We start from the raw sequence: 13,196 nt of genomic DNA, 5'->3' as shown, positions 1-13,196 counted from the left end.
GGTACTGATAAAATTAATTCCTGGATGGGACAAATAACATGACAACGAACATGCTACATATATGGACTTTATTAAAGAATGCCAAATACCTTTGGGTAATCAAGTTTTCCACATCTGTATGGAGGCTGTGTGGTCCAGTGGTTAAAGAAAAGGGCTTGTAACCAGGAGGTCCCCGGTTCAAATCCCACCTCAGCCACTGACTCATTGTGTGACCCTGAGCAAGTCACTTAACATCCTTGTGCACCGTCTTTCGGGTGAGACGTAAGTTGTAAGTGACTTTGCAGCTGATGCATAGTTCACACACCCTAGTCTCTGTAAGTCGCCTTGGATAAAGGCGTCTGCTAAATAAACAAATAATAATAATCCGTATAACTTGGCAAAGCTTTGCCTTACGCTTCCAACCAATTCAGTGGATGCAGAACGTGCAGTCTCAATGTATGGGCAAATCCACACCACACAGAGATGCTGCTGGAAGATGTTGCATGCTTGCCTTTTAACAAATGACAGCACTCTGTTTCAGTAAGGAAGCAAGTACCATTATTTTTAGGCTTTTATAGTGCTCTGAAATATTAGGTGTATTTAATGTTTAAACAGGTCAGTGAAATGTCTGTGAAATCCCAATTATAACCCTAATCCTAATTGGATGACTTGACCATGGGCATATGATTGAATCCATTTTTTGCTTTTTAGTGTCATTTTAGTGTCAAGGCTCGTCAACAACACCAGCCATCATGACGCTTTGCCAGTAAAACAGGACGCACAGGCGCACGCACCAAGAGAAACACATGACGCATACTGCATCATATGACTGCAGGTTAACTTGATTGGATAGCCGCATAGACGCAATGCAAACAACTCAATCAAACAATACGCCCTAAACCAGTAGAGTATTTGTTGCACCGCAAGACAGTACAGCAGCCACACATACAAAATGTCCTAACGAGAAATAAAAATTTCACATTTTATGCCTGGGTTTTCCACGTTTCCGCTAAAAATCGTGACCAATGGCGTCCCAACAGTATCTCGATCGGGACGCGGGACAAAGCCCCTAATATCGGGATGATCCTGATTTTATCGGGACGTCTGGCCACCCTACTTGGAAGTAAACATTTTGTGCGTAGTTTAGTTCATATTCTGAGGAAACAAGTAGAGCAAAAAACTAAAAATGTCTTTGGGAACTACATCAGGGTTACCAGACATCCCGGGAAAACTGGGATTGTCACAGTTTCAGCCTTAATTTGTTGTCGTGGTCGGAAACAGTAAAATTGTTAATCGTCCCGTTTTTTTAAAAGTACAAAACTGCATCAGTGTGCTTTACAAGTTAATAGCAGAGTAATGCATTAGGTTGTGTTAGTGCCATTCAAAAATAAATAAACAATTGTGGATTATCTGTCTAATCATTCTGATTAGGAGTGTATTCCATATGTTTAAATGGTAATAGCGGATCTATTTTTGAAATCTGGCTCTTTGTATATTTAACATGTGTTGACTAGATGACAGTATAAAGAAAATAATGAGTTGTTATGATCTGCAATAAATTCACCCGATGTTTAATTTTCAAACTATTATTGTGTTATTTTATACTGTTATTTTAACGGCTTCGGAGTTGCTATGAAGAAAAAAAAAAAAGCCCCAGTTTTTCACGGTAGAAATCTGGACAGTGGGAGAAACTGAAGCTCTGACAGAAATTTGGTCAGGCACCAAAATCCAAGCCGGACTGGACAAAATGTTCTTAAATGCCGACAGGAGAACCGTGCAGAATTGCGTAAACTGCATTATTCTCCTACTGTAGGCATTCAATACATGTATTAATTAAATAAGCGAAGTGCTCCCCAGTGCTTTCTTCCATGGCAATCTGTGAGAATCTAAAACATGCTATATTAAAAACCAGAGCAGTACATCAATAGCTGCCATCTTTCAATGTGCCTTACAGGATATTGTAAACATCCAGTTCACACACCATAGAAATGAGCCGACTGCACTTGCAAACTGCATTGTGAACACAAACAGACTCGGTCCCTTTGCTCGCAGGTAAGTGTGAACAGCAAGCACATTGACACATTGTTTGAAACTAATCGAACCAGACAGAGTCCGTTTCAGCCGAGTCCGTCACAGCCTTAAAAATTTTTTTTGCATTTTCAATTTTTTGACCCCAAGCCAAAGAGATATGTGGTGCCCCAACAAAACTGACCACCTCTACATAATATCATAAAAATTGGTAATGTATACCAATTCTATAATGAATATAAACTGAAATAGACTGAATTGACAAGTCCCTAAAATGCACTGTGAAAATATTATTTAAAGTGAAGAAGTTACTTATGTCCTGGAATATTCATATGACTGATAAAGGTGTTAGTCGACATTAGATAAAGATTTTGATTCACTTAAAAAAATTTAAAAAAAATAAAAAAAAATAAAAAAAGAACTCGGTACATACCCAGTTTCATCAATGTTCTTCCCCTCTGCTTCTGCAATTTGTCTGGACAATGCCTCAGAGATCTGCAAAGCCTGTGCCTGCTGCATGTCATTCATGGTGCAAAAGGATGCAACTCTCTGGTCTGCAGCGCCCCAAAGAAAAAGAGAAAATAAAGCTTTTATGTCAAAGGCAGTTTTCCAAGGGAAAGCATACACATTTCTATGGTTAGCAGTGTAATCCTGTTAGTGCCATAGGCAGACTTGGGACATTCAAAATGCATTTAATTTGCTGTCCTTGCCAGAGCTGAAGGGTTTGGCATGATAGCTACAAGGACAACCAACAAGCATGACAACCTACTAGTGCCAGCCCTTAGTCAAACCGATCCAGAGGCAAACCGAGAGCAAGTGCTTGTGCACATGTCAGCAGAGGACAAATTGATTCTTTCTGATGAGTTAATGGTAATTTGATCAGCACATTGCTCAGGTATATGGCAAACCCACAAATCTGGCAAAACGTACACGACACACACATATACCCTGAAAAATACAGTACTGTGCAAAAGTTTTAGGCAGGTGTGAAAAAATGCTATAAAGTAAGAATGCTTTCAAAAATAGACATGTTAATAGTTTATATTTATCAATTAACTAAATGCAAAGTGAGTGAACAGAAGAAAAATCTACATCAAATCAATATTTGGTGTGACCACCCTTTGCCTTCAAAACAGCATCAATTCTTCTAGGTACAGTTGCACACAGTTTTTGAAGGAACTCGGCAGGTAGGTTGGCCCAAACATCTTGGAGAACTAACCACAGTTCTTCTGTGGATTTAGGCAGCCTCAGTTGCTTCTCTCTCTTCATATAATCCCAGACAGACTCGATGAGGTTGAGATCAGGGCTCTGTGGGGGCCATACCATCACTTCCAGGACTTGTTCTACTTTACGCTGAAGATAGTTCTTAATGACTTTCACTGTATGTTTGGGGTCGTTGTCATGCTGCAGAATAAATTTGGGGCCAATCAGATGCCTCCCTGATGGTATTGCATGATGGATAAGTATCTGCCTGTGCTTCTCAGCATTGAGGAGACCATTAATTCTGACCAAATCCCCAACTCCATTTGCAGAAATGCAGCCCCAAACTTGCAAGGAACCTCGCTTTGTATACAGTACACTTCTGTTGAAACAATGCAGCTGTAATGACAGTACTGATGAAAAGCAGACAGCGAGAGATAGCCTTGCTAACATTCCAATTGCTTTTGTTTGCTGCGACTTTTCAGTTGCGATTCATATATCCACCTGTTTGCAGGAAATCTGAAGACACAGGAAGCCTGCTGCAATAAACAGAGTCAATACAATATACAATGTGTTTATTAGAAAGGCCTTCGACTGATAATGCCTACATGTAATAGGAATTAAAATATCAAATTTGCACTGTGCTACATATAATTGAACAAAGGGGAATATAATAAACAAAGACCTGTAGTAGCCTGCTTTCTTCCCTTGTTTTACATCCACAATGATAAACTGCTTAAACCATCCTCAGAGAATGTATAGATGAGCATCTTGTACTTCTGTCTTATCCAGCTTCAAACACAACACAAATACTGTATAGTGTACTAATACCATTTTGTAACTTACAAATTACTAATCTGATATAACATATTCAAAAGCATGCAAGCCAGACAAGCTTTTCAGTTTCTGAATCAAAAGTTCGATAGGGATTTACTGTATGAAAGCACAAGTTGAGTGAGAGCTGTGAGGCTTTGTTGACACTTGTGTTTTGCAGATCACTGGGGATAAGGGCTCCTTTATGTTTTACTATACTAATGCACGTGTAACGTATACATTTACAAGCATCAAGCTTAAGCAGTTCAACAGATGCCCACTTCATTAGAAAATGTGTGGCTGCTATCTAGCAAGATTAGCACCGGATAAGCAACTGTGACAATTGTGCCAGCTTGGCAAATCATTGTTTGAATTTGCATAGATCCACAGGCAGAGCTGGGAAACTGTTCCAAAAATGTTGCTCAAGGTAAATCAATAGAATTAGTTTCCACTGTTGCTCAGTGATGGTTGATACCTTACATTAGATGTACTTGTGAGCAAATTTGTCATTTCTGCCAAAGTACATCTCAACTCAAATGCACCTATTGGAGATCTTCAGGCACAAGCATCAGATAAGTGAGAATGAATGGAAACGTCAATTACACTCAAGTGAGAACTGTCAAACTGTTTTTATAGGGTGACCCAAAATGCTTCTCTGGTCATCTTGAACAGCAGCAGTGACAGGCAATTTGTATAGCTGATATTAGTGACAGAAATTGCACATCAATTTAATACCAAATCAGCTTATTGGGAGCAACATGCCTATTTCAAAAACCTGCTCGAACCAGGGAGCACATGTTTGGTTTCCATTATAATTATTTTTTATCCAGCAAACATATTTTTGTATGATGGATAAATTACAGGTCAAAAGCACCTTAACAGACTTAAAAAATAAATAAATAAACAAAAAATGGAGTAATTTATAAGAAACGCTTTGATTTATTGTAAACTAGGGAAGGGCATTTTCGTATATATTTTAATTACCGTAAAAAACCTTGCATAGGTCGCACTGGCGTAAAAGCCGCCCCCCGTTTTTGAGACTTAAATTTTAGGAAAACACCTTTTTGTCTTTAAAATACTTTTTTTTATTTCCTACATGTTCAACACCGAACACCTAAATAAAGAAGAATACGCAGGTTAAGTTTCGAAATAACCCTTGTTTGCAATGTTTTATTCCATTAATCATTTTACAGTGTTGTTTTTCATTTTTAGACTGCCAATAGAAAATTTCAAAATAATTGGTTCAAGTCAATTTAAGTACAAATGTCAAAATAAATCAAAATATAGATATAATACTACTACTAGCCTGTATTAGCCTAAACAGTGCTGCTTGTATCAATTAAAAAAGCAAAAAAACAAAACAATAAACTAAACAGTACACCACCTAATAACCAGTTAAAAAAAAACATCTTAATGTTGCATACAGTGCAGTACAACTGCATTAAACTTCCAGCTGTACAAATACATTCATTTTGTTTTCTTAATCATAACATGAAGAACAAGTTACAGTATGTATTAAAGTTATTAAAAGTACTCCATTCAAACAAAAAGTTTTCTACATCGGGCCATAAACACTTTCCTCCTCTATCAGCTCATTTTTATTTTGCCATATTTCTTGTCTTTATTTTCTCTCTAGTCACACTGTTTTTTCATTAATTCCAAACTATCTATAAGCATTGAGATTGCCATGCTTTTCAGCAAAGCCAACAACGCACAATTTTAAACCTGTTGTGTAGCTTTTTCGTTTTTTGTTTGACTGTCCTACTTTATCCTGTCTGAAAGACACTTGCATTATAATTTCATTGTAGTGCCGTTACAACGAACACAAGACTTCATATGTTTACTCAGCTTCGTGACTAATAGCTGTTTGCTACAGATCCCAGGGGTGGGTTCAGTCTTAATGTTGACAAATCAATGGCTGCGATGTGTTCATATTCCGAAGATTGATAACTTTAACCACTATATTTTTTCGCCATGTACACTCATCTGGGTGCATTTAACATTCAAAATGACTAATGGTACTGAGATTACTAATTAAAACTTTTAAGAACAGTGGTTTTGTGTTTCTATCTAGCAACATGACCTGAATGCCGCAGATGTAGATCCTGAGAAACTAAAATCGGGTTGTCAACAGTTAAGTTTGTGTGAGCCATAACCGTGGCTGTAGTAATCCCATTGGTATATTATTGTTTGTGGCACTGGTACAGAAGTTTAATAGACACACTGGTGCATATGTCGCACTGGTGTATTAGTCGCTCCCCCCTTTTTTAGGGACCCCAAAACATGCCTAGAAAATCGACTTATACAATCTTTTTTACAGTAGTGCTGGGACAAGCACAGGATTTTCATGTTCGGAAATTCACTCAATTTAAATGTTTGTTTGGATATTCATTCATTTTCAAAAAGTAATAAAAAGCCATTATATTGCTCAGAATGCAGGTAGAGATGGCATAGCAGCAGGGTCAGGGAGGCGTGGCCCCTGTGTGCGCCTTTATTTTACAGCAAGACATTACAATGTGTAACACTTTAAAATAGAAAAATATCCCAGGAGTAAAGAATATGCTGTGTAGGCCTTACTTTATCCCAGTCAATTAACTACAATACAAAGGATGCCAAATAGAAGTTCAAGTAAATGTAGTTTTGTTTATTCCCAAAATAAATAGTACATATAAAGTTGACACCGCATTTGATTTATTTTCTACTTTTTTTTTCATTCCTTGCCATTGCTGTTTCTTCACAGTAAACAGTAGCCATAGACACGTTTTCATAAAGTCATAACATGAGGTTTACTTTTTGTAGCTGGACAAGTAAACAAAAATTTAAATTTAAACACTTCAAATAAAACAAAAACGTGGAAATGGCGTTGTAAAATGAAGGTTTTTTTTTTTTAATATATTAAATCTCACATATCACACAAAGCCCTTTTTCATTTGCCATTTTTTAAACTGTCATGCAACTTCTGGTGAGGCAGTAAATACGTGCAAAGTATTTTTGTCATTTCTAGCAAATACGAACATTTGATTTTTGTATATTCGGCTATTTGTCCCAGCACTAATTAATAATCGAATACACGTAATTTACTAAACAATTACACTATTATACTTTACATCAATCTGCCACTGGCCTAAAATTTGGTATTTCAAAAGATATTTCACAATTAAACAATTTTATTGAAGCAGAAAAAATTGCGTTGTCACATTCAAAATTGATCCTTTTCTCTAGTTATTTAAATATTTAAATGCTTACTTAAAGAAACAGTAAATGCTAAATTATAGAATATTTCATTTACATCCACCTTCTGTCTAAGACATTCTATTTTGACCATCAGTGAATTACCAAACAAAATAAAAACAAATACATGTAAAAACAACAAGACAAGCAAAATGTCCCCTTGTACTGGACATGGTGATCTTTAGCATAAATATTTCTGATATTTGATGCAGCTGGTGTATTTTTCTATATGAAGACAGTTTCAGGAAATCGTGATTAGCAATTATTTCAACTAGGCTTGTTATTCGCTCCGTTGTGGAGTGCATTTGGGGAACAAGCTGTAATGGTTTGATGCGATTGACCAGTACTTCTGCTGCTGAAACAGATCAACGGCCTTAAATCTGCACCGTCACAAATTCTGACCATTTTGTAGAATAACATTCGTGGGTAGATTTCTTCTTTGCTGCCAGCAGAACCTCAGTCACTGTTTCAGCCATGCCTAACTCTGAGAATTTGTGCTTTTCAGCAGCCATGCTGCTAACCGGAAGTACCAGGGGTTTCCATGGAGTACTCCCCCCTGATCCAGAGACAGTAGGTCTCTCCTGATGGGTAGATGAACTGGTCCCTGTTGTGCCATGTTTAGGACAGCGGGGAACCAAAAGCTCTTGGTCCAGAAAGGTGCTACCAGTATAACCTGCCCCTAGTCTCTGTCTGCTTTCTGTAACACCTTTGGAATGAGGGGAAAAGGTGGGAAAGCGTACAGAAGACCCGCCCCCCAGGGAATGGAGAATGCGTCTTATGCTAGGGCATCCTGATGAGGGAAGCGGCTGCAGAATAGCAGAAGGTCGGTATTTTCGGGGGATGCGAATAGATGTTTCTGAAAGAGTTGCTGAACCACCTCCTCGCAGAGACGCCACTTGTATGGACTTGCGAGTCTGCTCAGGCAGTCTGCCTACATGTTTTGCTTCCCTAGTAGGTAGTTTGATGCCTTCATTGCTGCACCATCTTCCAAGCTTCAATGCCAGAGAGCATAGGGACCAGGATTGTGCCCCCCTGGTGGTTTAGTAGTGTACTGTCAGAGTGTTGTCTAGATATACTTGTACTGACCTGCCCCTGAGTGTGGGACGGAAATGTTCAAGTGCCAGAAATACAGCTAAGAGCTCCAGGAAGTTTATATGTTGTGAGCGTTGGTATAGATCCCAGGACACTAGCGTCCTGAATCCCCTCATGTGAGCATCCCACCCCGTCAGGGAGGCATCTGAGAACAGGATATCCTCTGGTTGCTGGCTCCTGAAACGGACGGCCTAGATCTAGTGCATCGGTCGAAATCCACCAGTTTGCATCTTGCTCTGGTGAATATTTTCACAAAGTAGACAGTGCTGGAGACCCCACGTGCAGGCGGGAGGTCTGTACCAAGAGAATGGCTGACACAATATGACCCAGCAGCTGCTGGAATGCACTCACTGGAGCACAGCTGAACTTTAGAAATCTCGCTGCGAGACTCCTTATCGTAGCCCTTCTGGTCGGGAGACAGAGTGGCAGCAGTTGAAGGAGTATCTAGAGTCACCCCCAAAAAGGAGATCCTCTGTGTGGGAACCAGTATGGATTTTTCTTCGTTCACCATCAGACCTAGCTGTTGAAAACGATTCCAGCATTGTAGCAAGATCCCGGATAGCTCACTATTGTGACCGAGCTGCTAGCAACCAGTCGTCTATATAGGGGTACACATGGATCCCCTGACCCCTCAGAGAAGCAGCAGCTACTGACATCAGCTTTGTGAAGACCCTGGGACCTGTTGAAATTGGGAGCACACGGAATTGAAAATGTTGCCCTATTATGGTGAATCGAAGGTCCTGTCAGCGTGGGTCCCAGATTGGCACATGGAAGTATGCGTCCTTTAGGTCCACTAGTGCGAGGGGAGGTCTAGAGGGGCAGCAAAAATGAGAGGAGTGTCAGGATGACTGTTAGCCGATCTAAAGCGGCCCACCCTGATAATCGGCTAGATCTGAAGCCCCTGGAGGCTGAGAATGAAGAGCCCCTGGCATGTCTGAATCCAGACCTGTGGCTGGGCTGGGCACAGGGAATGGAATTTTTCAGTGCTTGCCTTGCTTCATGCATGTCTGCTGCAAACAGCAGATGTCCTTTAAATGGGAGTTCTACTAGCTGCCCCTGTATCTCAGCAGACAGAGAAGCCAACCGTAGAGTATCAGTCCTACGCGCCACGACGCTATGAGTCATTACATGCACTGATGTATCCAAAGAATCACAAGCTGCTTGCAACTCAGTTTTAGCCGTGACAGTGCCCTCAGCAGCTAATTGTTTGGCTACCTCCAAATTTGCAGGCGTGGGGTCAGGCAATAGTCTTGACATGTCCATCCACAGGCCATGTTGGTAATGTGCCATGTGAGCCTCGTAGTTTGTAATATGCATGCCCACAGAGACTGCAGAAAATGTCTTTCTCAAATAATTTTGGGTCTTACTGTAAGCCCTGTATGAATGCTTGACTTTTAGGGTGGCAGACAAAAGTGCTGGATCAACTGTAGGATTTTTAAACCTGTGGGTATTTTATAGAACCTACGGGCCCTTTGTAAAGTAGGCACTATCTCTGAAGGAGCTTGCCAAATTGACTCCACAGATTGCCATATGTCAGGGTTAAAGGGAAATCCCTGAAAAATGTCAGAAGCAGAAGTGTCTAGAATACTCATAAATCCAGTAGACATTAATAAATAAAGCGGCGTGCAAAGCAGAAGGTCACTGGCAAGAAAATTCTCCTACAAATAATATGATGGCTAGCTCAGCAAACAAATGCCTATTATCTCTTCTGCACCCCAAATGCTTAGACGGGCCAGCACAGAATGCAAGTGGGTATACTTTTAGCAGGAATTTCAATTTAAAAATCAAAGAAAACAAAAGAAAGTTAATAATAACAAAACACAACTATTACTATGTCCATGCTTCCTAGCTTTACGAAACAAGGAAAAAAATCAGGACATCTGACCTTTCTGCATCATTTCCCTTTATACTATCGGGTGGGAGTGGTGTTATGATGCACGGATATAAAAGACCTTCTGGGAGAAGAGGGCAGTTTGTCCATGTTTTTTTCCTAGCCCGACAGCGGAAAGGTTCCAATGTTGTGTGGAGTCCACGAAGAACTGGTAAGAAATAAATGATACCTTGACCGCTGACAATTGTAAAAATACCTCTATTTTGTTGTCCCTTGTATTAATTAAATTGAATAGTTAAATATCGTCCACTACCCATAGCTACAGTATTGGTATCACCCAGTACTTTTAAGAAAACCTGTTGTTTTTTTTTGTTTTGTTTTTTTTTAATCTGTCAGATTTAGTAATCTGCTTGAGCAATTTAGAGCCGTAAAAAGAAAAAAAAAATATTATTTAATATTTTTAGTAATACGGTCGGCTGCAGCGGCAGGATTAGCATGGTTAATGGGTCTGTTCAGACCATTTATATTTGCTGCAATACAAGATAGATTATACGATTAGTCATTTTCTAAACGATTACACGTGCACATCCCGATTTGTAAACATCATAAAATGTAAGACGACAGTAAGATTTACAGAACAAAGTACTATTAATGTAAGTGTGGATAGTAACAAAATTAAGTTTCTTTTATTACTGGTATATACTACCAATAGTAGTGAAGCCACCAGAATGTAAAGACAATTTTACTTCTTTGGAGAGAGGGGACATAATAATATGTTACTTCTCAAACTCAATTATGTGTTACTCACTGTCATTATGCATCTTCTACCCTGTCATGTCTGCATTTTAGTGTGATCAGTTTAAAGCTCCAACATTCCAAACACACACACACACACACACAATTTAAGTTAATATCAAGGATTTCACACATTTAAAAAACAAGCTGTCTCATTAACACCCAACAGATTTTACCTTCCCAAAAGAGTGCATATGACAGTTCTAGAGGAAGAAAAAGAAAGTGGTACCTGAACACCACATGGGAAAAAAATGTGCTGCAAAGTTATTTTATTCTGAGAAGGTTTTTAGAAGGGTTGCTTATCTGTATAGCATGAACAATTCTAGATTCTATACACTGCCCCACCAATGTGGCCCCCATCTACTGGTTCAAATCCCTGGCAAGACACCCAGCCACATAAACTGAAATAATGTAAGCACTGGATTTTAAAAAAAAACTTTAGGTTTCAGTTAAATGTCTTACTAAAATTACCACAACAAAGCAATCTGTGAGTGATTTGTTAATAGATGTGAAAGAAATACACAAAAACAATGCTCATCTTCAAATAAATCTTTTCATAATATATGCTTGTATGCATTATATCCTGGTACTTATGCATGATGTTGTGTTGAACACAATAGGTCTTTCACCCCACCCATCAATGTAATCATGCAGAAGTCACCATTTATAGTACTGTTTTAAAGACTTTAGGACCATAACAATATGAGTATTGTATTACTGTACTGTATCCTTGTATTATTCACCAGATTGAGGGTGTAGGTAGCAGGTGTAAATATTTAATAAAACCATTGAAAATTCAGTTCAGACTTACGAACAACCTCCATTCCCAAGGTGTTCGTAACTGAGGTTCTACTGTACTTAAGGCAGCTTCCATAAAATCATTACCAACAAGCCTTCATTACAAACACCAGGCCAGCATTTGCTTCTTTAATCTTTAAAAACATATTCACTGGATTTTCAGCTGTTGGGTGCCTGAATTGAGAAGCTTCCAAGAAACTATGCATCCCCCCTCCCAAAAATTAAATTTCCTCTGTGGTAAGGTTAATAGTATAAAATATTTTAATTTCAGAATACCTGCAGAACAATATTTCAGGGCGGACCAAAAAACTTTGTCAAGCCCTGAAACCACTGTATGGTTTAAATCAACTGATGACTAGCTTGTAGAGCTTAAACAAATAATTGATCATTAACTTCCATTATGTTTTAGCAATAATAATCTATCTTATCAATTACACGTAAAATAACTACCAAGAAGCATTACAATACAAATAAAGACAAACCACAATAGCAGTAAAATGCATTAAAACCATATTTTTCATATTTTCAAAAAACACATCAATACAGCCAGCACTGTAGATATTCTGCAATTGATAAAAGACAACTGTGCTTCAATCTGATGTAAAATTAATTTCTAGACAAATCAATAGGTGTAAATGAATTTGGAGGAAGCAGTAAATTGCTTGCCGTGGGGCAGATCATAACGAGTGAACAACATGTATCTTTTCATACCTTCAAATGCTCGTGCAGCATCTACGAGATGAGACCAGTCCAAGTCAGAGGCTGTGTCTGGTAGGGGCATCAGGCCAGGGTCAGTAAACTTGGACTTCTCAGCAAAGGACCCATCGGAAAACCAGAATTCATCTGCAAAGACAACCCAATCAGGTCAATACACAAATACACCAAACATAAGTCTGTTTCAAAGCTATTTTCAAAATGGTCACTCTAGTGCACTGATAGTGTAAGGATTATTGCCCACATTGTCAAACAGGTAACACAGCAATAACGATCCATGACGTGGTACGGAACAGAAAAGCCAGAGCAGAGTTATGTTTTTTTTTTTTTTATGTGATGTAGAGCCGGGGTTACCAAACTTTTTTACCTGAGGCCCACCTGTTCAGCTGCATTAGCAACTATGGCCCACTATTAGCACTCCTTGGGAAAATTATTATTATTTGTTTATTTAGCAGACGCCTTTATCCAAGGCGACTTACAGAGTCTAGGGTGTGTGAACTATGCATCAGCTGCAGAGTCACTTACAACTACGTCTCACCCGAAAGACGGAGCAGAAGGAGGTTAAGTGACTTGCTCAGGGTCACACAGGGTCAGTCAGTGGCTGAGGTGGGATTTGAACCGGGGACCTCCTGGTTACAAGCCCTTTTCTTTAACCACTGGACCACACAGCCTCATGTCAAATTAAAAGCATTTTATATGTTTAAATCTGTAACAT

The 13,196-nt window shown here is 39.0% G+C and overlaps 1 protein-coding gene across 5 annotated transcripts in view; it reads right to left on the bottom strand.

Annotated features, from left to right (window-relative positions):
- LOC117411379 (signal-induced proliferation-associated 1-like protein 2) overlaps nucleotides 1-13,196 on the bottom strand; it is a 159,017-nt gene that overhangs the window by 4,595 nt on the left and 141,226 nt on the right. For all 5 annotated transcript variants that reach the window (XM_059025420.1, XM_034018787.3, XM_034018789.3 and 2 more), the window contains 2 exons: nucleotides 12,479-12,610; nucleotides 2,441-2,561 (listed from right to left, as the gene is read on the bottom strand). In XM_059025420.1, coding sequence (XP_058881403.1) covers nucleotides 2,441-2,561; nucleotides 12,479-12,610 — 253 coding nt within the window. The remainder of the gene's footprint in view (nucleotides 1-2,440; nucleotides 2,562-12,478; nucleotides 12,611-13,196) is intronic.

Source organism: Acipenser ruthenus, chromosome 6 (genome assembly GCF_902713425.1).
Source record: "Acipenser ruthenus chromosome 6, fAciRut3.2 maternal haplotype, whole genome shotgun sequence".
Classification (NCBI taxonomy): Eukaryota; Metazoa; Chordata; class Actinopteri; order Acipenseriformes; family Acipenseridae; genus Acipenser; species Acipenser ruthenus.
This window is presented reverse-complemented; position numbering and strand designations above follow the sequence as displayed.